A 24614-nucleotide genomic window follows, 5' to 3' on the forward strand; every position below is an offset into this window, starting at 1 on the left:
CTGGCGTTTCAGAGCGTACACCACATCCATGGCGGTGACCGTCTTGCGCTTGGCGTGCTCAGTGTAGGTGACCGCATCTCTGATCACATTCTCCAGGAAAACCTTCAGCACCCCGCGGGTCTCCTCATAGATCAAACCCGAGATGCGCTTCACTCCACCACGGCGAGCCAGGCGGCGGATTGCTGGCTTGGTGATACCCTGGATGTTATCACGAAGCACTTTGCGGTGCCGCTTTGCTCCGCCTTTGCCCAGTCCTTTGCCTCCTTTACCTCTTCCAGACATGACGCTTCTTCAGTCAAAGCACTGCTGAATGAGAAACGAGCTGATTCTGCTGCCTTTTTTATACAGCCCGCCCGGACCTGACTGAGAAAGTGACAGAGAGTGAGGGGCGGGGCGGAGAGGAAACTGAGTGACAGACAGAGCAGAGAAATGTCTTTCATCCTCCAGCTCCGCCTCCCACTTGCTCGAACCGCCAATTCAAAAAAGAACTCTCAACAACAGAGCTCAGCACAAAACTTCCAGACTCAACCTTGAAAGTCAAAGATAACAGAAACCCAGAGCTGTTAAATAAGGATCTATAACAATTAAAAGTTGATCATCTACCCGCCTATGTACAGTGCTTCCGATCACAAGTCAACCCGTTTCCACACACCTCCCCTCCCAGACGGATTGAGTATTTTACTAACACCTTACCCCAGCTGAATTAGAGAATTGAGTTGTGACGCGGGGTTTCTCGCCAGTATTCCTGTGTTAGACCCTCTCGCTCTGAATTAGTGAAAGGAGCATGAACTGAGACTGTACATAACAGATCCCCAGTTAGTGAGGACGGAACATCCCTCTGTTTTGTTACAGAGAGTGGGGGAAGGGCAGAGTGTGGTGTATGTCAGCGAGTCACCAGGGATCCTGCATTTACTTCCCATCATTTCTATGTGAAATGTGCACACGGCGGCGGGACAGGGATCATTTGATCGGGGGATCAGCTCTTTCTTGAGAGATGTGGGTGGCTCTGAAAAGAGCCTTTGGGTTCAGATGTGTACAAGTTTCCCGTGCAGTTTCACTTCTTTCCAGGGGCTGCTTTCTGAGCCTTTGCTGCTTTCGGCTTGGTCTTGCCCCTTGATGATTGAACTTTCTTGAGCACCTTTCCGCCCGTGGCACTCTTGGGTTTTTTGGCCTTCTTCACAGGAGACTTTTTCGGAAGCGCTGCTTTCTTCCCTGGGGATTTCTTTGGCGTTGCCGCCTTCTTGCTGGTCACTTTCTTGCCTGCTGCTTTCTTCGCTGCCGATTTCTTGGCTGCTAGTTTCTTGACTGGTAATTTCTTGGCTGCTGATCTCTTTGCTGTCACTTTCTTGCCAGCTGTTTTCTTCACTAAAGGTTTTTTGCCTGCTCCTGACTTCACTTTCTTTCCCACATTTCCCTTGGTTCCCTGCTTAGGGATTCTGAAGGAGCCCGAGGCACCTGTACCGCTGCTCTGCACCAGGGAACCTTTGTTCACATTCCTCCTGATACTTTGCTTGATTTGGGTCCTGAGCTTCCCCACATCCACACCGCTCCGACCCAGAGCCTTCTTTATGGCGGGCAGTGAGGTCCCCTTGCGATCGGAGCAATCCGCCACAATCCTGAGGATCTGCTCGCTCAACGTGGGACCGGCTGACTTGTTCCGGGGTGCTGCTTTCTTCTTCTTCGGAGTCTTGACTTGAGCGGCGGCGGCTGGAGGAGCCGTTTCGGCGGCTGCTGTATCGGTCATGTCCGGGACTGTGCACAACTTCTCTCTGTCAGTCAGAACTGGGTCAGAAATGAAGCCGGTGGTGGCGGCACTGAGCAACTTAAAGGCAGTGAGCGGACGGGGGCGGAGACAACCTGCTGTCAGCTCCCGGCTCCTGCTGCCTCTCTGTGTTTCTCTCTGGCCCTAAACTCTCCAATTAAACTGAAATTCGGGTACTGTGGAATCCCAGACTAGATCCTTCCTGTCTCTGACATCAGAATGCTTGCTATCCAAAAGTTTGCACTTGAAGTAAAGACTCCATTTTTGACTGAAAACCGTTTTATTGCTGCACTGATGGCGCTCTTTCCCCCGATAGCTGACATGTTCTCTACATTTTGACTGAAATCTTGAAATCAACAAAGAAACAACACTGAATTCCCACTTTGGGAATGAGAAGGGGATCAATGTGCTTCTTTGACTGGAAAATCTTGTTACTTGACACAAGAGGGACTCGGAAATCCGGCGATGAGTCCGGACGCACAAACACAGTGACATTAGACTAACCCGCCAGCACCTTTAATACACTCTCTCTTACACAATATTCACATCTACACATTCTCATGTCGAACTGTTCACTAAATCTAGAGTTCCCAGGACAGGTTTTGATCTCAATGCTGAGGTAAATAGACCCTTCAGCTCCACTCTATCCAGGCCCTTCCACATTTTATACATTTCAATCAGATCTCCCGTCAGCCTTCTCTGTTCCAAGGAGAACAACCACAGTCTTTCCAATCTTTCCTCAGAGCTGCATTTTTCAGTCCCGGCAACATCTTCGTAAATCTCCTCTGTACTCTCTCTAGTGCAGTTACATCCTTTCTGTAATGAGGTGACCAGAACTGCACACAGAACTCAAGTTCTGGCCTAACCAATGATGAGAAAGTTCCAGCATAACCTTCCTCCTCTTATATTCTATACCTCGGCCAATAAAGGAAAGGATTCCATAAGTCTTCTTAACCATATTACCGCCCTACCCTGTTACCTTCAGGGATCCGTGGACATTTACTCCCATGTCCCTCACCTCCTCTGCACCTCTCAGTATTTTCCCATTAATCGTGTATTCCTTTGCATTGTTTGACCTCCCCAAGTGCATCACATCACACTTCTCCGGATTGAATTCTATTTGCCACTTTTCTGCCCTTCTGACCAGACCATAAACATCTTCCTCAAGTCCACAGCAATCCTCCTCACTATCTACCACACGGCCAATATTGGTGTCGTCTGCAAACTTTTTGATCGTGTCCCTCAACATTTATGTCCAAATTGTTTATATAGATCATCAACAAAACAGGTGACCCATTACTGAGCCCTGGGGAAAACCACTGGAAACAGCCCTCCAGTCTCAAAAGCAGCCGTCAACAATTACTCTTTGTTTCCTGCCACTGAGCCAATTTTGCATCCACCTTGCTGCATTTCCCTGGATTCCATGAGATTTTATTTTATAAAGATTCTGTATTTTGGGACCTTGTCAAAAGCTAAAATTCATGTAGAATCCATCAACTGCACTACCCTCATCTATCATCCTTTTTCAAATTCAATTCAGTTGGTATGTGCCTTTCTAAGTGACAGTTTATCTTGTCTCTCAGAATAGATTTCAATAATTTGCCCACTACTGAGGTTAGACTGAGTGGCCTGTAATTATTGAGCTGCAGACTGAAATGTAAGATTCGTTTTATCTCGAAAGATCCGCCTGGGGAAACAAGACGTTACAATCTCATCCCTCACTGATATGGAGCCAGAGGAAGACACATTATTAATCTCACAGTCCGGGAAAGTGTCAGAGAGTGAGGCATACAATGTCCCAAATGTAACTTTCTCTGCCCTGTTGAACTCTCTGTAATCTTTCAGCTCAAACCCTTCGCTATGACTCTCAGTGACAGACAGTTTCAATCTGATTAAATTGATCTGTGACTGTAGCTGTCAGATATTAACTCCTGCTCCATTCCGGCAAACACATCGACTCCCTCGGAGGATCACTTTGAGAATTCGAGCTAATGAACAGCAAACATAGTGCAGAGAATGATCTCAAGTTGAGCTTGGTAACAGGGTAATCTCCCAGCTGGAAACCTTCTCTAATCTTGCCCACAGTCCCGGTTCCATTGCTCAAAATCAGATAAAACTGAACTGGAGAAAGTTCCGATTGATTTTTGTTTTTCAAACCATTGCCGAATGAGGCGCATGCGCGGTATTAACCCGCCACCACCGCTGATTGTGAATGAGCGAATGTACGCATGCGCGCTCCCCTCCTCCAGCAAATCTGTTGAACACCATTTACTCAGTGAGCGGAAAGAGTTTGTTTTTAACAGAGGGAATGGAGATATTACAGCCTCGGGGTAAGGCAGCAAACAGCGATCTGCTTCCAGCAGCACATTGCTTTGGGACCCTGTCCGCAGTCTGGATCAGAGATCACCATTGACTCCGGAGAAAGTTCAGGGGGAGTCGCGGGCTGTTTGTGAGAGGCAATGTGGAGGATGAACTGATCCCGCAACATGGAGTGAGCGGCGGAATGGAGAGGCCTTTCTCGGCCTGTGTGTGTGCACTGGGTAAGTGAGACAGAACGTGAATAAGCTGCTGTTGAAAATCTTTGCTGTTTCTCGTCTCAGTTCTGTAATACATGTTGGTGGTTTAACTCCTGTTTCACGCTGTTTACTGTGAGTGCACAGTGAATAGTGGAATCAAGATCCAGGGTGCACAGTTTCAGAATAAGGAGTCTCCCATTTTAGACGGAGGTAAGGAGGAATTTCTTCTCTCAAAGCGTCAGTCATCTTTGGAATTCTCTACCTCAGAGAGCACTGGAGGCTGGGTTGTTAAATACATTCAAGGATGAGTTAAACTTTTGATCTCCATGGGAGTAATGTGTTCTGGGAGCAGGCAGGATGATGGAGCTGAATCCAGGATCAGATCAGCCATGATCTCATTGAATGGCGGATCAGACTCGAGAGGCTGAATGGCCTATTCCTGCTCCTACTTCTTAGGTTTTTATGTTATAATGTCAGATGGAAACAGAAACCTGATCTGCACAAACATCCCTCAGGTATTCCCAATCTTGGAGCAGTGCAGATATTGGCTTGTTTCTGGATGTCACTAAATTGTTGTAAATCGGCCAAAACACCTGGTCAGCAGATGCTGAGATCTGCAGTGAAATCAGACAATGACATTCTTTGTATTTCTGGTGAGTATTTGTGGTTAGTAATAATGATTATGAATTGAAATGTTACATTAATCTCTTTTCTAGCTTCCACCTCAACTGATCTTCAGTTACAAGAGATATTGTTCTTCCTTTCTGTAGGCAAATACTTCAAGGGAACAGAATGAATGTGATGATTCCCAGGCACAAGGAAATGTGCAGTCAGCTCCTTGCAACACAGAGTAGGTATGTTGTCACTCCCAGAGACCATCAGTTAATTCCAGAGTCACATGGAGCAGAAGTAGTCAAACTCTCACTGATCCCAAGTTCAGAGACACATTTTCAATCCAACAATCAAACAAAGCAGAAGAGACAGACATTGTATCCAATCCATTCCAATTCTGTACTGCTGAATGTTAGGTACATCAATCTCAGTTCAAAAGCACACCCACGGTCAGATTGAAAGACACTATATCAATCTCACAAGAGGGACACATCCTGGAGACAGTAAGATAGAGAGTGAATCTCACCCTCACATACCTGAAACTGTGTGCAGTTCTGGTCACCTCATTACAGAAATGATGTAACTGCACTAGAGAGGGTAAAGAGGATATTTATTTGGATGTTGCCAGGGCTGGAAAAATGCAGCTGTGAGGAAAGATTGGATAGGCTGGGATTATTCTCTTTGGAACAGTGAAGGCTGAGGGGAGAGCTGATTGAAATGTATCGAATTTTGAGGGACCTGGACAGAGTGGAGGTGAAGGGTCTATTCATCTTAACAAAGAGGTCAGTGATGAAGGCCAGAGATTTAAAGTGATTGGTAGAAAAATTAGAGGGGAGATGAGGGAAAGAAAATCACTCAGAGGGTGTTAGGGGTCTGGAACTCACTGCCTGAAAGGATAGTTGAGGCAGGGACCCTCAACTGATTCAGAAGTACTCTGGCAAGGCACCTCAAGTGCCATAAGATGCAGGGTTCACGACCAAATCCTGGAAGGTGGGATTAGAATAAGTGGCCTCTTTCCATGCCTTAAACCTTCGATGATTTTATGAAATTGATGATTAAAAGAAAATAAACACATTCCTATACTGTAAACAGACAGACACAGAGTGAAATTCACATTTACAAATTATAAAAGAGTTAAAGTAAAGATTAAAACCTCCGGTCACAGAAGGGAGACTGACAGCTACAGAGAAGAAAATAAAACCACTCACATGCAAGAGACTGTCAGATAGAGAATAACACCAGAGTCACCTAACAGAGACAGACAGTTACCATGTAAAACACATGGACACATAGCAGAGACTGAGAGGGACAAAGGAAAATCAATTCTCCAATAAGAGAAATTGAATGACAGGAATAACACACATAATTGTGTAGTAGACGTTGATAGCTGCAGAAAAAAAGAAAATGTGCACACACACCTATCAGGAACTGTAAGCTGCAGATTAAAACACACAGACCAAAAATCGAAGATTCAGAGAAAAGCCCCATATCACACACTAGAGTTTGAAAGATACAGAATTAACCCATACTATTATATCTTAACTTTACAGATACAGCCTAACAGTGACACTCACATACCAGAAACCAACTGGTGCAAAGTAAAACTCACTCAAGTAACAGAAACTGACAGGTAAAGATCAAAAAACAGAATCATATACCAGGAAATGGCAGGTATAGAATTAAACAACAATCACATATTGGAAGTTGGCAGGTTGGGGCGGGAACACCTTCATGTTCCATAAACTGACAGGTACAGAGTAAAATAAACATTCATATACTATCAATGGACAGGTGCAGATTTAACATCTCATTCACTTAACAGAATCTAAAAGGTGCTGCAGAAAGTACATAATCAAATTCCAAAGATTGAAAGATACAGAATAAACCCACATTCACACACCAGAAACTGACAGGAACAGAACTCACATTCCATTCACAGAAACAGATAGGGACAGAACAAAGGCCACAATCACATACCAGAAACTGACAGGAACAGAACCCATATTCCATTCACAGAAACAGATAGGGACAGAACAAAGGCCACAATCACATACCAGAAACTGACAGGGAAAGATAAAAACCTTCACACATTTCAGAAAGTAACAGGTGCAAGATAAATGTTACCCTCGCATATGAGAAGCTGACAGATACAGATTAACACCCAGACTCACATACTAGAAACTAACAGGTAAAGATTAAAATCTACATTTATATTTCGGAAAATAGCAAATGCAGTAGAAAAGCCACACTCAACTACAAGAGACTGACAGACACAGAGTGAAATCCACAGTGAATTCCAAGAAATTTACTGTTAGTGAGTGAAAATCTCTCATCCATAACTGACAGACACAAAGAAAACCCAACACTTGCACTTCACACTCTGACAGATACAGAATAAAACACACACATAATTAAGAAGATTTATATACCAGATACTGACAGATACAGACTAAAACTCAAAGTCACTTAACATAAACTGACAGATACAGAATAAATTCAGCAGTCACAGACCAGAGAATGAAATGCACAAAGTAAACCTCACAGACAGATGTTAGAAACTGACATGTACAGATTAAAAATCACACTCACATTCTAGAGAATGTAGAGATGTGGTGTACAATCCAGAGTCAAAAGCCAGACTGAAACACGTTTGTGTATACCAGACCATAACATAGACAGGTTAAAAACCAGACCTGCACATTAGAAGTTTAAAGGCACAGGTTAAAACTTAAATTTACAAACCAGACAATCAAAGATAATGAGTGAACACCACTCATATACAAGTGAGTGTTAGATTGACAGTCAAACCCACATTCACATGCAATAAACTGAGGGGCACACAAGACACACAAACAAACATCAGAAACTGAAAGATACAGAATAAGACGTTTCTCACAAAAAACAAAGTGACAGGTACAGATAAACCCACACTCAAAATCAGAAACTGACAGAGATAAACTGTAGACTAGGGATTGAGAGATATAGAGTGAAACATACACCCGTATCCAAGGAACTGAATAATACAGCAAAAGAAGTGAAAAAAAAAACACTCACCCGCTAGAAAAGAATTAAACTGCACTAACACACCAGAAACTGACAGGCATGAATAAAACCCCCTCACCCACACAACCAACTGCTCCCCCCCACCAATACAGAAACAGATAACAGAAAATGACAGGCATGAAGCAAACCCCCGCGCCAACCGCCCACACCCCCATCCCCCCGCCCAAGACAGAAAAACACAACAGAGACTGACAGCCATGAAAGAAAAGCTACACACAAATACCAGAAAGTGGCAGGTACAGTTCGGGGTGGCGCAGTGGTGCAGTGGTCCGGGCGGCGCAGTGGTTAGCACCGCAGCCTCACAGCTCCAGGGTCCGGAGTTCAATTCTGGGTACTTCTTGTGTGGAGTTTGCAAGTTCTCCCTGTCACCGCGTGGGTTTTCACCGGGTGCTCCGGTTTCCTCCCACCGCTAAAGACTTGCAGGTGACAGGTAAATTGGCCATTGTAAATTGCTCGTCGTGTAGGTCGGTGGTAGGGAATATGGGCTTACTGTAGGGTTAGTATAAATGGGTGGTTCTTGGTCGGCACAGACTCCGTGGGCCAAAGGGCCTGTTTCAATGATGTATCTCTAAAATAAAAAAAATAAAGTTCCATACTGCAAAGTACAAAGGAAACAAGGTAAAAAACAGCCTTCACGAATCTGAGTTAGACTGATGTGGAGTAAAATCTAGATGCACATACCAAAGATTGACTGGTACAGATATAAATCTCAATCACATAAGAAATTGAGAGGTGCAGAGTAAACCCCACAAACAGGGATCAGTATGTAACTGGTACAAAGTAAAATTCAAAACAAACTTTTCAGAAACAGACAGCTAACAAGAAGAAAAAAGACGCAAACACAAATACCAGAGAACAAGGGTTACAGAGTAAAACACATGCTCGTTTATCAGGAATTGCCATGTACAGAATTAAAAACCTCTCATTCACACTAGAAACTGACAGACACAAAGGAAATCCCACACTCATATAGCCCTGCCCACTGATTGCGTCATAATGAAGCGTAGAGCGCATGCGCTCCCCTTCCCCCAACACTGTCTCTGAGCGTCATTCAGTGAGTGAGCGGAAGATTGTTTAAATCAGCTGCGAATGGAGACATCCGGGTCCCGGGGTAAGTGAACAAACAACATCTGCTTCCAGCAGCAACACCAGGTTTGGGAGCGAGTCTGCAGATGTGTTCAGAGATTAACATTGAATAACGGGGAAGTTCAGCGGGAGTCGGGGACTGTGTGGAATGTACACTAGAGGCCTGGATACCCGAGTCCAACCCGAGCACATGTGTCCGCCTCGGCTCGGGCCCAGCTTGCGGCTCCGGCTTTCGGGCTCGGGTCCAGTTCGGGTTCGGGTCGGACACACTCGGTCAGTCTCTGCTGGTCAGTATTGAAATTTAAAAAAACTGACCGGAGCTGGGAGTCCGGGTAGGAATTGAGTCTGCGCAGTGAGCCGGTGCCGTGACGGTCATCACGCATGCGCTGCAGCTTTTTGCAGGTTGGGGGTCAGGAAGGGTTGGGTCGGGTCCGCTGTGGTTCGGTCGGGTTTTTGGTGTGTGTGTCGACTCGAGTCTTAACAGTGAACAGTTTAATTTTTTTATATAAATACTGAATATTTTATAATCATTTTATGATAATTATTCATTCAGGACCTTCCTGCTCTCTGCATCTCAGCTGCTCACTGTATAAACTTGCAGCAAGTATCTCAACCTGTAAAGCAGGAGTTTACATAATGTATAATGATATTTACTGAGCCTTCGGGCAATTGCTGTGATTAGTTTAAGCAATACAGATACTGCTACAGTGCGGCACAACTCATGGGTTTCTGTTTAACTCATGACCAAACAATCACTGATAATGTGGCTCCAATCTTCATCTTTTAAACAATCTTTCAACCAGCTGAAACAGATTGTTTATCTGGCAGTGCTACAAAAACTTACAAAGATGTCAAAGGATAGATGGACACTCTGAAAACTTTGGAGGTTTGAGATTCATCCATGACATCAAATAATCTAGACTAAGAATATTTTTCTTTAAAAAAAGTGATAGATAACTTCATGCAAAATTGTATTAAATGTCAATGCTAGAAATTGTTCAACATGCTTTGTCAATGTTAACATATATGTTTTGTTTTGCTTTGTCAGCTATTCAAGGTGCTGGCCATTATGTGTATACTGATCAACCAGAAGTCTTCAATCTGCAGATCTGCAGTACTGTAGAGTAATGATCAGACAGCACCGGGAATCTGCAGTACTGTAGAGTAATGATCAGACAGCACCGGGAATCTGCAGTACTGTAGACTAACAATCAAACACCACAGGGAAAGCCTGCTATCTGATCTGTCATTTATCCAAACAATCAATCTTTCCTTTCACTGAAGGTAACTTGCAGGTACAGCAAGCAATTAACAAGGTAAATGGTATGTTGGTCTTCATTGCAAGAGGATGAGTATAGGAGTAAAGATGTCTTGCTGCAATAAAATAGAGCCTTGTTGAGACTGTACCTGGAGTATTGTGTGCAGTTTTGGTCTCTTACCTATAAAAAGATATACTTGTCACCGAGGGAGTGCAATGAAGGTTCACCAAACTAATTCCTGGGATGAAGGGATTGCGTGATGAGGGAAGATTAAACAGACTGGGCCTTTATTCTCTGGAGTTTAGAAGAATGAGAGGTGATCTCATTCAAACATACAAAATTCTTACAGGACTCGACAGTGTAGATGCAGGAAGGATGTTTTTCCTGACTGGGGATCTCGAACCAGGGGATACAGTCTCAGAATAAGGAGCAGACCATTTAGGACTGAGATGAGGAGGAATTTCTTACACTCAGAGGCTGGTGAATCTTGGGAATTCTCTACCCAGAGGGCTGTGGAGACTCAGTCATTGAGTATGTTCAGGATGGGGATCGGTACATTTCTATATACTAAAAACATCAAGGGTTACAGGGATAGTGCAGGAAAATGGTGTTGAAGTAGATCAACCTTGATCTCATTGAATGGTGGAGAAGCCTCAAAGGGCTGAATGACCTAGTCCTGTTCCTAGTTCTTCTGTTAATGTGTTGTAGTCAGGTTAAGGGGGAACAAAACTGTGCTGCTGTACTGCAGTGCTGTCCAACACGGACACTTTGTATCACCGGGTTCCTAATGTGGAAATGACAATGATGAAACTGTAAAGATCTAACCCTCACCTGTAAGACAAGAACAGGTAATACTTCTCCTTTGTGCAGGAACCGGAATAGATGTGATGTTTCCCAGGACCAAGGAACCGTGCAGCCCAGCTCCTTCTAACACACAGTAGGTACGTGATCATTCCCATAGTGTAAAGGTACAGACAGCTCACCAGTTCCACTGTCAGGGACACCAGAAGGAGTCAGTCTCAAACTGATACCAAGATCCAGACACACATTTTCAATCCCAACAAGGTAAATAGAGCAGGAGAGACAGACATTGTATCCAGTTCAAACCAATTCAGTACTGCTGACAGGTAGAGACTTGAATCCCAGGTCAACTATCAGATTTAAATAGAGTCATATACAGCAGAGGAGGCTATTCGGCCCATTGACTCCATGTTTACTCTCCACAAAGGAATACAGTCAGTCCCACTCCCTGGCTCGATCCCCGTAGCCCTGCAAGTCTATTTCTCTCAGGTGACCATCCAACATCCTACTCAAGTCAGTGATTGTCTCCACTTCCACCTCCCTTGTGGGCAGTGAGTTCCAGGTCATTACCACCCCCTGTGTAAAACAGTGTTTCCTCATATTCCCCCTGAATCTCTGGTCAAAAACATTCAATCTGTGTAAACTAGTCCTTGTACCATTTGTTAATGGGAACAGTTTTTCGCTTTCCAGCTTGCCTGTTAATATCTTGTACATTTCAGTTAAATCTCCCCTCAATCTCCTTTGTTCTGAGGAGCCGTGCCCGTGCCACGTGATAGCGAAGCGAGGAATTGGGAGAGAGAGGAGTTGAACACGTGGCTGCAGGGATGGTGTAGGAGGGAGGGTTTTGGTTTCCTGGATAATTGGGGCTCTTTCTGGGGTAGGTGGGACCTCTACAAACAGGATGGTCTTCACCTGAACCAGAGGGGTACCAATATCCTGGGGGGGGGGAGATTTGCTAGTGCTCTTTGGGGGGGTTTAAACTAATTCAGCAGGGGAAGGGAACCTAAATTGTAGTTCCAGTGTACAGGATGTTGAGAGTAGTGAGGTCAGGGATAAGGTTACAAGGACGCAAGAGGGCACTGGCAAGCAAGAACTTGGTTTAAAGTGTGTCTACTTCAATGCCAGGAGCATCCGGAATAAGGTGGGTGAGCTTGCAGCATGGGTTGGTACCTGGGATCTCTATGTTGTGGCCATTTCGGAGACATGGGTAGAGCAGGGGCAGGAATGGATGTTGCAGGTTCCGGGATTTAGATGTTTCAGTCAGAACAGAGAAGATGGTAAAAGAGGTGGGGTGGGGGGGGTGGCATTGTTAATCAAGGAGAGTATTACAGCGACAGAAAGGACGTTTGAAGACTCGTCTACTGAGGTAGTATGGGCCGAGGTTAGAAACAGGAGAGGAGAGGTCACCCTGTTGGGAGTCTTCTATAGACCTCCGAATAGTTCCAGAGATGTAGAGGAAAGGATAGCGAAGATGATTCTCGACACGGGCGAGAGTAACAGGGTAGTTGTTATGGGGGACTTTAACTTTCCAAATATAGACTGGAAATACTATAGTTCGAGTACTTTAGATGGGTCTGTTTTTGTCCAGTGTGTGCAGGAGGGTTTTCTGACACAGTATGTAGACAGGCCAACCAGGGGTGATGCCACATTGGATTTGGTACTGGGTAATGAACCCGGCCAGGTGTTAGATTTAGATGTAGGTGAGCACTTTGGTGATAGTGATCACAATTCGGTTAGGTTTACCTTAGCGATGGGCAGGGACAGGTATATACCGCAGGGCAAGAATTATAGCTGGGGGAAAGGAAATTATGATGCGATTAGGCAAGATTTAGGATGCGTAGGATGGGGAAGGAAACTGCAGGGGATGGGAACAATCGAAATGTGGAGCTTATTCAAGGAGCAGCTACTGCGTGTCCTTGATAAGTATGTACCCGTCAGGCTGGGAGGAAGTTGTCGAGCGAGGGAGCCGTGGTTTACGAAAGAAGTTGAAGCGCTTGTCAAGAGGAAGAAGGCGGCTCATGTTAGGATGAGACGTGAAGGCTCAGTTAGGGCGCTTGAGAGTTACAAGCTAGCCAGGAAGGATCTAAAGGGAGAGCTAAGAAGAGCGAGGAGAGGACACGAGAAGTCATTGGCGGATAGGATCAGGGAAAACCCTAAGGCTTTCTGTAGGTATATCCGGAATAAAAGAATGACTAGAGTTAGATTAGGGCCAATCAAGGATAGGAGTGGGAAGTTGTGTGTGGAATCAGAGGAGATAGGGGAAGCGTTAAATGAATATTTTTTGTCAGTATTTACAGTAGAGAAAGAAAATGTTGTCGAGGAGAATACTGAGATTCAGACTACTAGGCTAGATGGGATTGAGGTTCACAAGGAGGAGGTGTTAGCAATTTTGGAAAGTGTGAAAATAGATAAGTCCCCTGGGCCAGATGGGATTTATCCTAGGCTTCTCTGGGAAGCTAGGGAGGAGATTGCAGAGCCTTTGTCCTTGATCTTTATGTCGTCATTGTCGACAGGAATAGTGCTGGAAGACTGGAGGATAGCAAACGTTGTCCCCTTGTTCAAGAAGGGGAGTAGAGACAGCCCTGGTAATTATAGACCTGTGAGTCTTACTTCGGTTGTGGGTAAAATGTTGGAAAAGGTTATGAGACAGGATTTATAATCATCTTGAAAAGAATAAGTTCATTAGCGATAGTCAGCACGGTTTTGTGAAAGGTAGGTCGTGCCTCACAAACCTTATTGAGTTTTTCGAGAAGGTGACCAAACAGGTGGATGAGGGTAAAGCAGTGGATGTGGTGTATATGGATTTCAGTAAGGCATTTGATAAGGTTCCCCACGGTAGGCTATTGCAGAAAATACGGAAGTATGGGGTTGAAGGTGAATTAGAGCTTTGGATCAGAAATTGGCTAGCTGAAAGAAGACAGAGTGTGGTGGTTGATGGCAAATGTTCATCCTGGAGTTTAGTTACTAGTGGTGTACCGCAAGGATCTGTTTTGGGGCCACTGCTGTTTGTCATTTTTATAAATGACCTGGAAGAGGGTGTAGAAGGGTGGGTTAGTAAATTTGCAGATGACACTAAGGTCGGTGGAGTTGTGGATAGTGCCGAAGGATGTTGTCGGGTACAGAGGGACATAGATAGGCTGCAGAGCTGGGCTGAGAGATGGCAAATGGAGTTTAATGCGGAACGGTGTGAGGTGATTCACTTTGGAAGGAGTAACAGGAATGCAGAGTACTGGGCTAATGGGAAGATTCTTGGTAGTGTAGATGAACAGAGAGATCTTGGTGTCCAGGTACATAAATCCCTGAAAGTTGCTCCCCAGGTTAATAGGGCTGTTAAGAAGGCATATGGTGTGTTAGCTTTTATTAGTAGGGGGATCGAGTTTCGGAGCCACGAGGTCATGCTGCAGCTGTACAAAACTCTGGTGAGACCGCACCTGGAGTATTGCGTGCAGTTCTGGTCACCGCATTATAGGAAGGATGTGGAAGCTTTGGAAAGGGTGCAGAGGAGATTTACTAGGATGTTCCGAAGAAGGGTCACTGACCCGAAACGTTAACTCTGCTTCTCTTTCCACAGATGCTGCCAGACCTGCTGAGTGAATCCAGCATTTCTTGTTTTTGTTTCAGATTTCCAGCATCCGCAGTATTTTGCTTTTATTTTACTAGGATGTTGCCTGGTATGGAGGGAAGGTCTTACGAGGAAAGGCTGAGGGACTTGAGGTTGTTTTCGTTGGAGAGAAGGAGGAGGAGAGGTGACTTAATAGAGACATATAAGATAATCAGAGGGTTAGATAGGGCGGATAGTGAGAGTCTTTTTCCTCGGATGGTGATGGCAAACACAAGGGGACATAGCTTTAAGTTGAAGGGTGATAGATATAGGACAGATGTTAGAGGTAGTTTCTTTACTCAGAGAGTAGTAGGGGCGTGGAACGCCCTGCCTGCAACAGTAGTAGACTCGCCAACTTTAAGGGCATTTAAAAGGTCATTGGATAGACATATGGATGAAAATGGAATAGTGTAGGTCAGATGGTTTCACAGGTCGGCGCAACATCGAGGGCCGAAGGGCCTGTACTGCGCTGTCATGTTCTTAAAATAAAAAGAACAAGCCCAGATTTTCCAGCCTCACCCTGTAACTAAAATCCTCCATCCCTGAAACCATTCTGGTAAATCTCCTCTGCACCCTCTCAAGGACCCTCCCATCCACGCTGAGGTATGGTGACCAGAACTGGACCAGAGCTTTGTAAAGGTTCAGCATAACTTCCCTGCCTTTGTACTCAATGCCGCTGTTTATAAAGCCCAAGATCCCATATGTTTTACTAACCACTCTCAATACCTCCTGCCACCTACAATGATCTATGCACTTGCACCCTCAGGACCCTCTATTCCTGCAAACTCTTTAGAACTGGGCCAATAATTATATATTGCCTCTCCCTATTCCTTCTGCCAAAATGCATCATCTCACACTTGTCAGTATTAAATTCCATCTGCCACCTCTCTGCCCATTCTACTAGCCTGTCTATGTGCTGTTGCAGGCGGTTTATATCATCCTCACTGTTTGCCTCACCTCCATGTTTGGTGCCGTCAACAAATTTGGAAATAGACTCTGTGCAGCCTGAGCTACAAATTAAATATAAGATGGATCTGACACATGTACCCAATTGAAAGGTGCAGAATTCATTCCAGAAAAGGTGCACGAGGACTCAAATTAGAAAAAAAAAACAACTGCTCTATCAGTTTAAACAATATTCATCCCAATAGTGTAACCTCACACCCAGCTTAGATGTAAGTTCAAAATTCTCTGCAGTATCAGATTGAGTGATGCTGTAAAATAGTGAAACCCCGAGGGACAACTTTGATCACAGTTCAGCATTCATCCACATTAAGCAGTTGCAAGATGCAGTATCAATTGTTTTCAGCCCAGAGCTACACATTACATCCCATTTCAAACTGAAAGATACATTGTCAATTCCATCACTGTAGATTGAGTTCCAGAATACAAGCCAGTCTGAAAACCTCATGCACTATCATTAGTGCTGTAAAGGTTGGGTTAAAATGATGTATCACTGATGTGTTTACAGGGAGACTGAGTCAATAGTAGTTATAACACTCTCATATTCGTTAAATAACATCTACAGAATCAAACCCAGTGTTGTCATAATTTAAATTAAATGTGACGTAAATACCTACTGAGGTATTAATGTTAAATATATTATTTGAGAGACCAGAAGTGAGATGCAAATGAAATACATCTGACAAATGAACAGCAGATGCACAAACATACAAGAGACTGACAGATACAGACTAAATCTCACACTCTCCTCCAGTACCACAAACAGAATGAATCACATGCTTACACACAGTAGCAGGGAATGTCAGACCCCTCAAACAGTACCACAGACTGATAGGTACAGACAGAATGCCACACTCACACACTACTGACATAGACAAAATGAACCACACATTCACATACAGTGCCAGAGACTGAAAAATACAGAATTAATCCCACTTATACACAGTACCAGATTCTGACAGAGAATGAATTTCTCTCTCTCTCACACAGAAAACACACACACATTCAGATCCAGTACCAGAGACTTACAGGTAAAAAAGATAGTGCACACTGACAAACTACATAGACTGACAAATACTAGACATTCACAAACAATACCAGACACTGAGAAATACAGAATTAAACTCGAACTTATAGACTGCAACAGAGAATGACACAAACAGCATTAATCACTCACTCGTACTTTAGCACAAACTGACATCGACAGAAAGAATCCAACACACACAAACAGTACCAGTGACTGAGAGATACAGAATGAACCTCACATTCACAGACAGTAGCAGAGAAAGATAGGGAAAGAATCCAACACTCTCAGAGTAATGAACACTGAGAATGAATCCAAAACACACACACACTTTCCCATGGACAGACAGATACAGGGAGAATTTGACACGCACAGTAGCAGAGACTGATATAAATATAAAATACATCCCATGCTCACATACTGCAACAGAGACTGACAGTAACAATATTAATCCCACACATGAAAATATAGCAGAGACTGACAGATGCAGGTAAAATACAAAAACACACACAGTACCAGACAGTGTGTGATACAGAATTAATCTCTCATTTATATTGAATCAGAGTGTCAGAGGCAGAATGAATCTCACACTAACAAACTGCATCAGGGACTGAGAGATCCAGAATCAATTTCTCTCACACAAAGATACAATAGCAGAGACAGTCAGATACAGAATGAATCCGGATTCCCATCGAGTGGCAGATACAGACTGAAACACTCACTAACATACTATAGCAGAGCAGAGTGAATACAGAATAAATTCCACACACATGGACAACAGAGAGAGAGAAAGAGAGAAAGATCCAGAACTAATTTCACACTTACACAGTAACAGATTATGACAGCTAGAGACTTAGACCTAAACCACATACTGTATGAGAGAGTGACAGATACTGAATTAATCCCACACTCACACACAGTAACAGACACTGACAGATACTGAATTAATCCCACACTCACACACAGTAACAGACACTGACAGATACTGAACTAATCCCACACTCACACACAGTAACAGACACTGACAGATACAGAATTAATCCCACACACACACAGTAACAGATACTGACAGATACAGAATTAATCCCACACTCTCTCACAGTAACAGACACTGAAAGTAACAGAATTAATCCCACGCTCACACACAGTAACAGACACTGAAAGTAACAGAATTAATCCCACACAATATATTTGCTTGACATTTAAATGAAATGATTGCAACACAGTGTTTGATGCTGTTGGTTTTATTTAACTATTATGAGAGTCTTTTTCACTACTATTGTCTCAGTCTCCCTATAAACACAAGAGAGATACATAATATTAGTCCAGCCTTTACAGCACTAATAATAGTGCATGAGGTTTTTGGACTGGCTTGTATTCTGGTGCTCAATGTACAGTGATGGAATTGACACTGTATCTTTCAGTTTGAAATGGGATGTGATGTGTAGCTCTGGGCTGAAAACAATTGATACTGCATCTTGCAGCTGTATAATGTGGATGAATGCTGAACTGTGATCAAAGTTGTCCCTCGGGATTTCACTATTTTACAGCATTACTCAATCTGATACTGCAGAGAATTTTGAACTTGCATCGAAGCTGGGTGTGAGGTTACACTATTGGGATGAATATTGTTTAAACTCATACTGTAGGTTAAGTGGGTGACATTTTAATTTGTGTCCTGGAGCATCTTCCTGGTATGAATTCAACACCTTTCAATCGAGTACAGTGTATCAGATCTATCTAATATTTAATTTATAGCTCATCCTGCACAGAGTCTATTTCAAAATTTGATGGCAACACCAAACATGGAGGTGAGGCAAACAGTGAGGATGATATGAACCACCTGCAACAGAACGTAGATGGGCAAGTAGAATGGGCAGAGAGGTGGCAGATGGAATTTAATACTGACAAGTGTGAGGTGATGTATTTTGGCAGAAGGAATAGGGAGAGGCAATATATAATTCTTGGCACAGTTCTAAAGAATTTGCAACAACAGAGGGTCCTGAGGGTGCAAGTGCAGAGATCATTGTCGCTGGCAGGACATATTCAGAGAGTGGTTAGTAAAGCATATGGGATCTTGGGCTTTATAAACAGAGGCATTGAGTACAAAGGCAGGGAGGTTATACTGAACCTTTATAAAGCTCTGGTTAGACCCCCAACTGGAGTACTGTGTCCAGTTCTGGTCACCATACCTCAGCATGGATGGGAGGGTCCTTGAGAGGGTGCAGAGGAGATTTACCAGAATGGTTTCAGGGATGGAGGATTTTAGTTACAATGTTAGGTTGGAAAAGCTCGGCTTGTTCTCCTCAGAACAAAGGAGATTGAGGGGAGATTTAACTGAAGAGTACAAGATTTTCACAGGCAAGCTGGAAAGGGAAAAACTGTTGTCATTAACAAGTGGTACAAGGACTAGGTTACACAGATTGAATGTTTTTGACCAGAGATTCAGGGGGAATATGAGGAAACACTGTTTTACACAGGGGGTGGTAATGACCTGGAACTCACTGTCCTCAAGGGAGGTGGAAGTGGAGACAATCATTGACTTCAGTAGGATGTTGGATGGTCACCTGAGAGAAATAGACTTGTAGGACTACGGGGATCGAGCCGGGGATTGGGACTGACTGTATTGCTTCGTGGAGGGTAAACATGGAGTCAATTGGCCGAATAGCCTCCTCTGGGCTGTAAATGACTCTCTGATTCTGTTTAAATCTGATAGTTGACCTGGGATTCATGTCTTGACCTCTCAGCAGCACGGAATTGGGTTGAACTGGATACAATGTCTGTCTCTCCTGCCCTGTTTACCTTGTTGGGATTGAAAATGTGTGTCTGGATCTTGGCATCAGTGTGAGAATGATTCCTTCTGGTGTCCCTGACAGTGGAACTGGTGAGCTGTCTGTGCCTTTACACTATGTGAATGATCACGTACCTACTGTGTGTTAGAAGGAGCTGGGCTGCACGGTTCCTTGGTCCTGGGAAACATCACATCTATTCCAGTTCCTGCACAAAGGAGAAGTATTCCCTGTAAGACAAGAACAGGTGAGGGTTAGAACTTTACAGTTTCATCATTGTCATTTCCACAGTGGGAACACGGTGATACAAAGTGTCAGTGTTGGACGGCACTGCAGTACAGCAGCACAGTTTTGTTCCCCCTTACCCTGACCACAGCACAAGAACATAAGAACTAGGAACAGGAGAAGGCCATTCAGCCCTTTGAGCCCTCTCCACCATTCAATGAGATCATGGTTGGTCTGCTTCAACACCTGTAACCCTTGATGTTTTTAATATATAGAAATGTACCGATCCCCATCTTCAACATACTCAATGACTGAGCATCCACAGCCCTCTGGGGTAGAGAATTCCAAAGATTCACCAGCCTCTGAGTGTAAGAAATTCCTCCTCATCTCAGTCCTAAATGTCCTGCTCCTTATTCTGAGACTGTGTCACCTGGTTCTAGATCCCCAGTCAGGGGAAACATCCTTCCTGCATCTACACTGTCGAGCCCTGTAAGAATTTTGTATGTTTGAATGAGATCACCTCTCATTCTTCTAAACTCCAGAGAATAAAGGCCCAGTCTGTTGAATCTTTCCTCATAAGGTAATCCCTTTATCCCAGGAATTAGTTTGGTGAACCTTCATTGCACTCCCTCGATGACAAGTTTCTCATTTTTATAGGTAAGAGAGCAAAACTGCACACAATACTCCAGGTACAGTCTCAACAAGGCTCTATTTCATTGCAGCAAGACATCTTTACTCCTATACTCATCCTCTTGCAATGAAGACCAACATACCATTTACCTTGTTAATTGCTTCCTGTACCTGCAAGTTACCTTCAGTGAAAGGAAAGATTGATTGATTGGATAAATGACAGATTAGATAGCAGGCTTTCCCAGTGCTGTCTGATCATTAGTCTACAGTACTGCAGATTCCCGGTGCTGTCTGATCATTAGTTTACAGTACTGCAGATTCCCGGTGCTGTCTGATCATTAGTTTACAGTACTGCAGATTCCCGGTGCTGTCTGATCATTAGTCTGCAGTACTGCAGATTCCCGGTGCCGTCTGATCATTAGTCTGCAGTACTGCAGATTCCCGGTGCTGTCTGATCATTAGTCTACAGTACTGCAGATTCCCGGTGCTGTCTGATCATTAGTCTACAGTACTGCAGATTCCCGGTGCTGTCTGATCATTAGTCTACAGTACTGCAGATTCCCGGTGCTGTCTGATCATTAGTCTGCAGTACTGCAGATTCCCGGTGCTGTCTGATCATTAGTCTGCAGTACTGCAGATTCCCGGTGCTTGTCTGATCATTAGTCTACAGTACTGCAGATTCCCGGTGCTGTCTGATCATTAGTTTACAGTACTGCAGATTCCCGGTGCTGTCTGATCATTAGTCTACAGTACTGCAGATTCCCGGTGCTGTCTGATCATTAGTCTACAGTACTGCAGATTCCCGGTGCTGTCTGATCATTAGTCTACAGTACTGCAGATTCCCAGTGCTGACTGATCATTAGTCTACAGTACTGCAGATCTACAATACTGATTGATTGAAGACATCTGGTTGATCAGCATACACATAATGGCCTGCACATTGAATAGCCTGCAAAGGAAAACAAAACATATATGTTAATGTTGACAAAGTATGTTGAACAATTTCTAGCATTGACATTTAAAACATTTTTACATTAAATTTCCTGTCACTTTTTTAAAGAAAATATTCTTACCTCAGATTAATTGATGTCATGGGTGAATCACAACCCTCCAAAGCTTTCAGATTGTCCATCTATGTTTTAGATCTTTGTAAGTTTTTGTCACACTGCCAGATAAACAATCCGCAAGTGATGCTTGTTAATTGTTTTTACACACTGGACTGTCTTGTTCCTCTATAAGATTACAGTTCAGTCTTCGAGATAAAACATCCCAGAAACCCTGATTTGAAGTATTAAAATGCAAAACAAATAATCTAAAAGTGATCAAATACAGTTATGTATTTATTGAAAATCTGTCTTCAAACTCCTTGAGTACATAAAATTAAAGATCTCAACTCCAGGAGTGGAAGTAAGTTTTTGTAAATAACTTTCAAGTACACAGTGTTTCTCTTTTCTGTCAGAAATATCAGCCTGTCTCTTCTGAGACTTTCAAAGAATGTCTTCACTCCCTCATGATTTTTAAGCAGTCTTCTCATGAGATTTTCCATTTTCTCTCCACAAAGAAAGACTTGCTCTTCTCGAGCACCTTTCACAATCTCAGGACGTCCCAAACCACTTTCCACCCAATCAAGGTCTTTGTGAATTGTAGTCACTGTTGTAAAGTAGGAAACACAACAGCCATTGTCCACAGCAAGTTCCCACAAACAGCACTGTGATAATAACCAGATACATCAGAAACAAATCGTGTCAAACCGTAAATTAAAAAGAAAATAAATAGCCTACTCCAACGAGGCACCCAATCAGCAGTGAGGTGAACATTGGATTTAGTAGTCTCAGTTACAGACATAACAGGTCAGTCGTCCCATTCACAGGCAGAGCAAGTAAGTAGTCTCAGTTACAGGCAGAGCAAGTAAGTAGTCTCAGTGACAGGCAGAGCAAGTAAGTAGTCTCAGTGACAGGCACAGCAAAAAAAAACAAAAGGTCTTATAAATTGTCATGTAAAAAAAGAATAGAGTCAACAGTGGAAGGCTGAAGGACAGTCCTCCACTGGTTGATTGTCCTTCCAGCTACACTGAAGTTCCTCTCCCTGATGCTACAGCTCGCCGGAATGCAAAGTATACTTCTAGCCAGCCTGGTCAATTTAGGGTATGTAACACTGTGTTCCTTCCACCAGCCCAACAGATCACGTTCGTTTTCCATCGCCAACACAGCAGGTCTCTGTGCTGTGTACTGCTGCACTTCATCATTTGTGTCTATTTCTTCATGAACATTCTCCCATTCAGCAAATGCAGTCACTGCTTTTTTGGCAGCTGCAGGTTCATTCTCAACCACTGTCGTTTCCTTCACCGGGTCTTCTGTTTTAATGTTTTTGATAAGTCTGCGCACTTCAGAATAAACTACTTCCCTATCATGGCTGGATAACATTCGTAGCTGATTAAATTTAGGCCAGAGAAATGTTGCTATTTTGTGCTCGTCATTTATTTTAACTTTCTTCAGAAGCCACTGTCTGTGCCATTCCCTGACAACTGCTTGTGTTGGAGTATCTGAAGAATGTGGCATACAGAGACGTTTAAGTTTCTCAAACCACGGAATTACCAGGTTCAATGTAGGATATTGGTCTCCCTCGAGTTCCCTCTGAGCTTCATAAAATGGTCGGAGGAAATCCACCAAAAACTGCAAGACATCAGGGGTGATATTTTCCAGCCTGTAGCTTTCCCCACGCTGTTCCAGTTTCTCGTACAGCTCATGATAAATATCCTGAATTGAATTCAGTGTCAGATACACAGTACTGTACCTCGTTTCTCCCATTGGATTTAAAGTTTTAGACAACTGTGCAGCAAGACCAGACTGTTTAATATATGTCACCAAGTCTTTGGCATGATGTATAGTTTCTACAACATCCGGAGCTTCAGAAGATAATTCCTTTGGATCAAGTGAATGTTGAAGGACTGTGTTATATACATGGCCCTGACAATCCAGACGTCGATATGGTCTAAGATCAAACACTATGTTGGTGCCTTGATCTGTCACCCAGACGAGTTTATATAAATTTGCTGGGTCGAATCCAAATGTATTCACGAGCAGAATTAAAATCTCCTGCCTGATGTTTTTACCAGTTTTGACGTCCTCCAGTGGAAACATTGCTGTTGTTAAAACTTTGACATGAAGTTTAAAATCTACTGTGATGTAATGACAAGTTATCGACATATAATGGATTTTATTGTAGTCGTCCGTCCACATGTCAGTTGTCATTCCCACATTCACATCCTTCAGTATGTCAGTAATCTGAGAAATTAGTTCTTTTCTCTTTTCTTTGGCCACATCACAACACCTTCTTGAAACTGTACTTGGATTTGGTAACACACTTGATGCTGATACTTGACCGTATGTCGCACCCACATTGATAAGCTCTTGTGCTAGCTCAACAAACCCTTCACCAGAAACAGTTTGGAAAGATCGAATATCTTTGCAACAGAAACTCACGCATTTGTCTATAATTTCTGATTTCTTGTGAGTGGGTATGTTTTTTTTTCTTGTCCGTACAAAGGAAGTTAAGTCTGACCGACTTGGCCCTGCTGTGGGTCGAGTACATCCTTTTACAGTGTGTCGCTGCAAAGATGAATTTCCTGTCTTTTTGCTGTGATATTTTAGTAGAAGTTTGCAAGATTTACATTGTACAAATCCACTTGAACTTTTACTATTGCGGAAAACAACAACATTGAAATGTTCCCACACGGAAGGTTTACGTTTTCCAGCTACAGGACTTTCCACTGCTAAACATTCTCCAGTAGACAGCATTTGTTTTACATCCATAGTGTACAGTAATGTAAAATCACCTTTGGACACATATAGTCGGGTCTAGTCGTGTTTGGGTCAGGCAGCCAGGCGTTAAGTCAGATTTCTACTTCCAAGTCCGATTGTTGAAGGGAAAACAAGCAGACATTGTTTAAAATGTGTCCTTAAACTTCTCACCTCGTCTTTAAACAATCGCCGCATCGTTAGTGCGGCCATTTTTTTCTGCTGTTCACTGTCCAATAACAATGAACAGAGAGACTCTGGATCTGAACCAGGAACATTCATTGCAGTTTGGAGACAGAAAGCAGCAATGATTTTCAAGAGTGAGTTCTTCTCATTCTGTCTCTCTCACCCTGTCCCGACACTGCCTGAGAAATACCTCTCTCTTCACTCCTGCCTCACTCCATGTCCCAGGACCAGTACCTGCTAAAGGCCTGCGACCAGACCCGAACCCAACAGGACCTGACGACATGTGTCGGGTTTGGGTCG

General features: G+C 43.5%; 1 protein-coding gene across 1 annotated transcript; it reads right to left on the reverse strand.

Annotated features, from left to right (window-relative positions):
• Positions 1-1042: 1042 nt before the first annotated feature.
• On the reverse strand, positions 1043-1759 carry LOC137356482 (histone H1-like). Its single transcript, XM_068022368.1, has one exon. It carries the CDS (start codon positions 1742-1744, stop codon positions 1055-1057), a length of 690 nt encoding a protein of 229 aa, XP_067878469.1. The 5' UTR covers positions 1745-1759; the 3' UTR covers positions 1043-1054.
• Positions 1760-24614: the final 22855 nt, after the last annotated feature.

Source organism: Heterodontus francisci, chromosome 45 (assembly GCF_036365525.1).
Source record: "Heterodontus francisci isolate sHetFra1 chromosome 45, sHetFra1.hap1, whole genome shotgun sequence".
Classification (NCBI taxonomy): Eukaryota; Metazoa; Chordata; class Chondrichthyes; order Heterodontiformes; family Heterodontidae; genus Heterodontus; species Heterodontus francisci.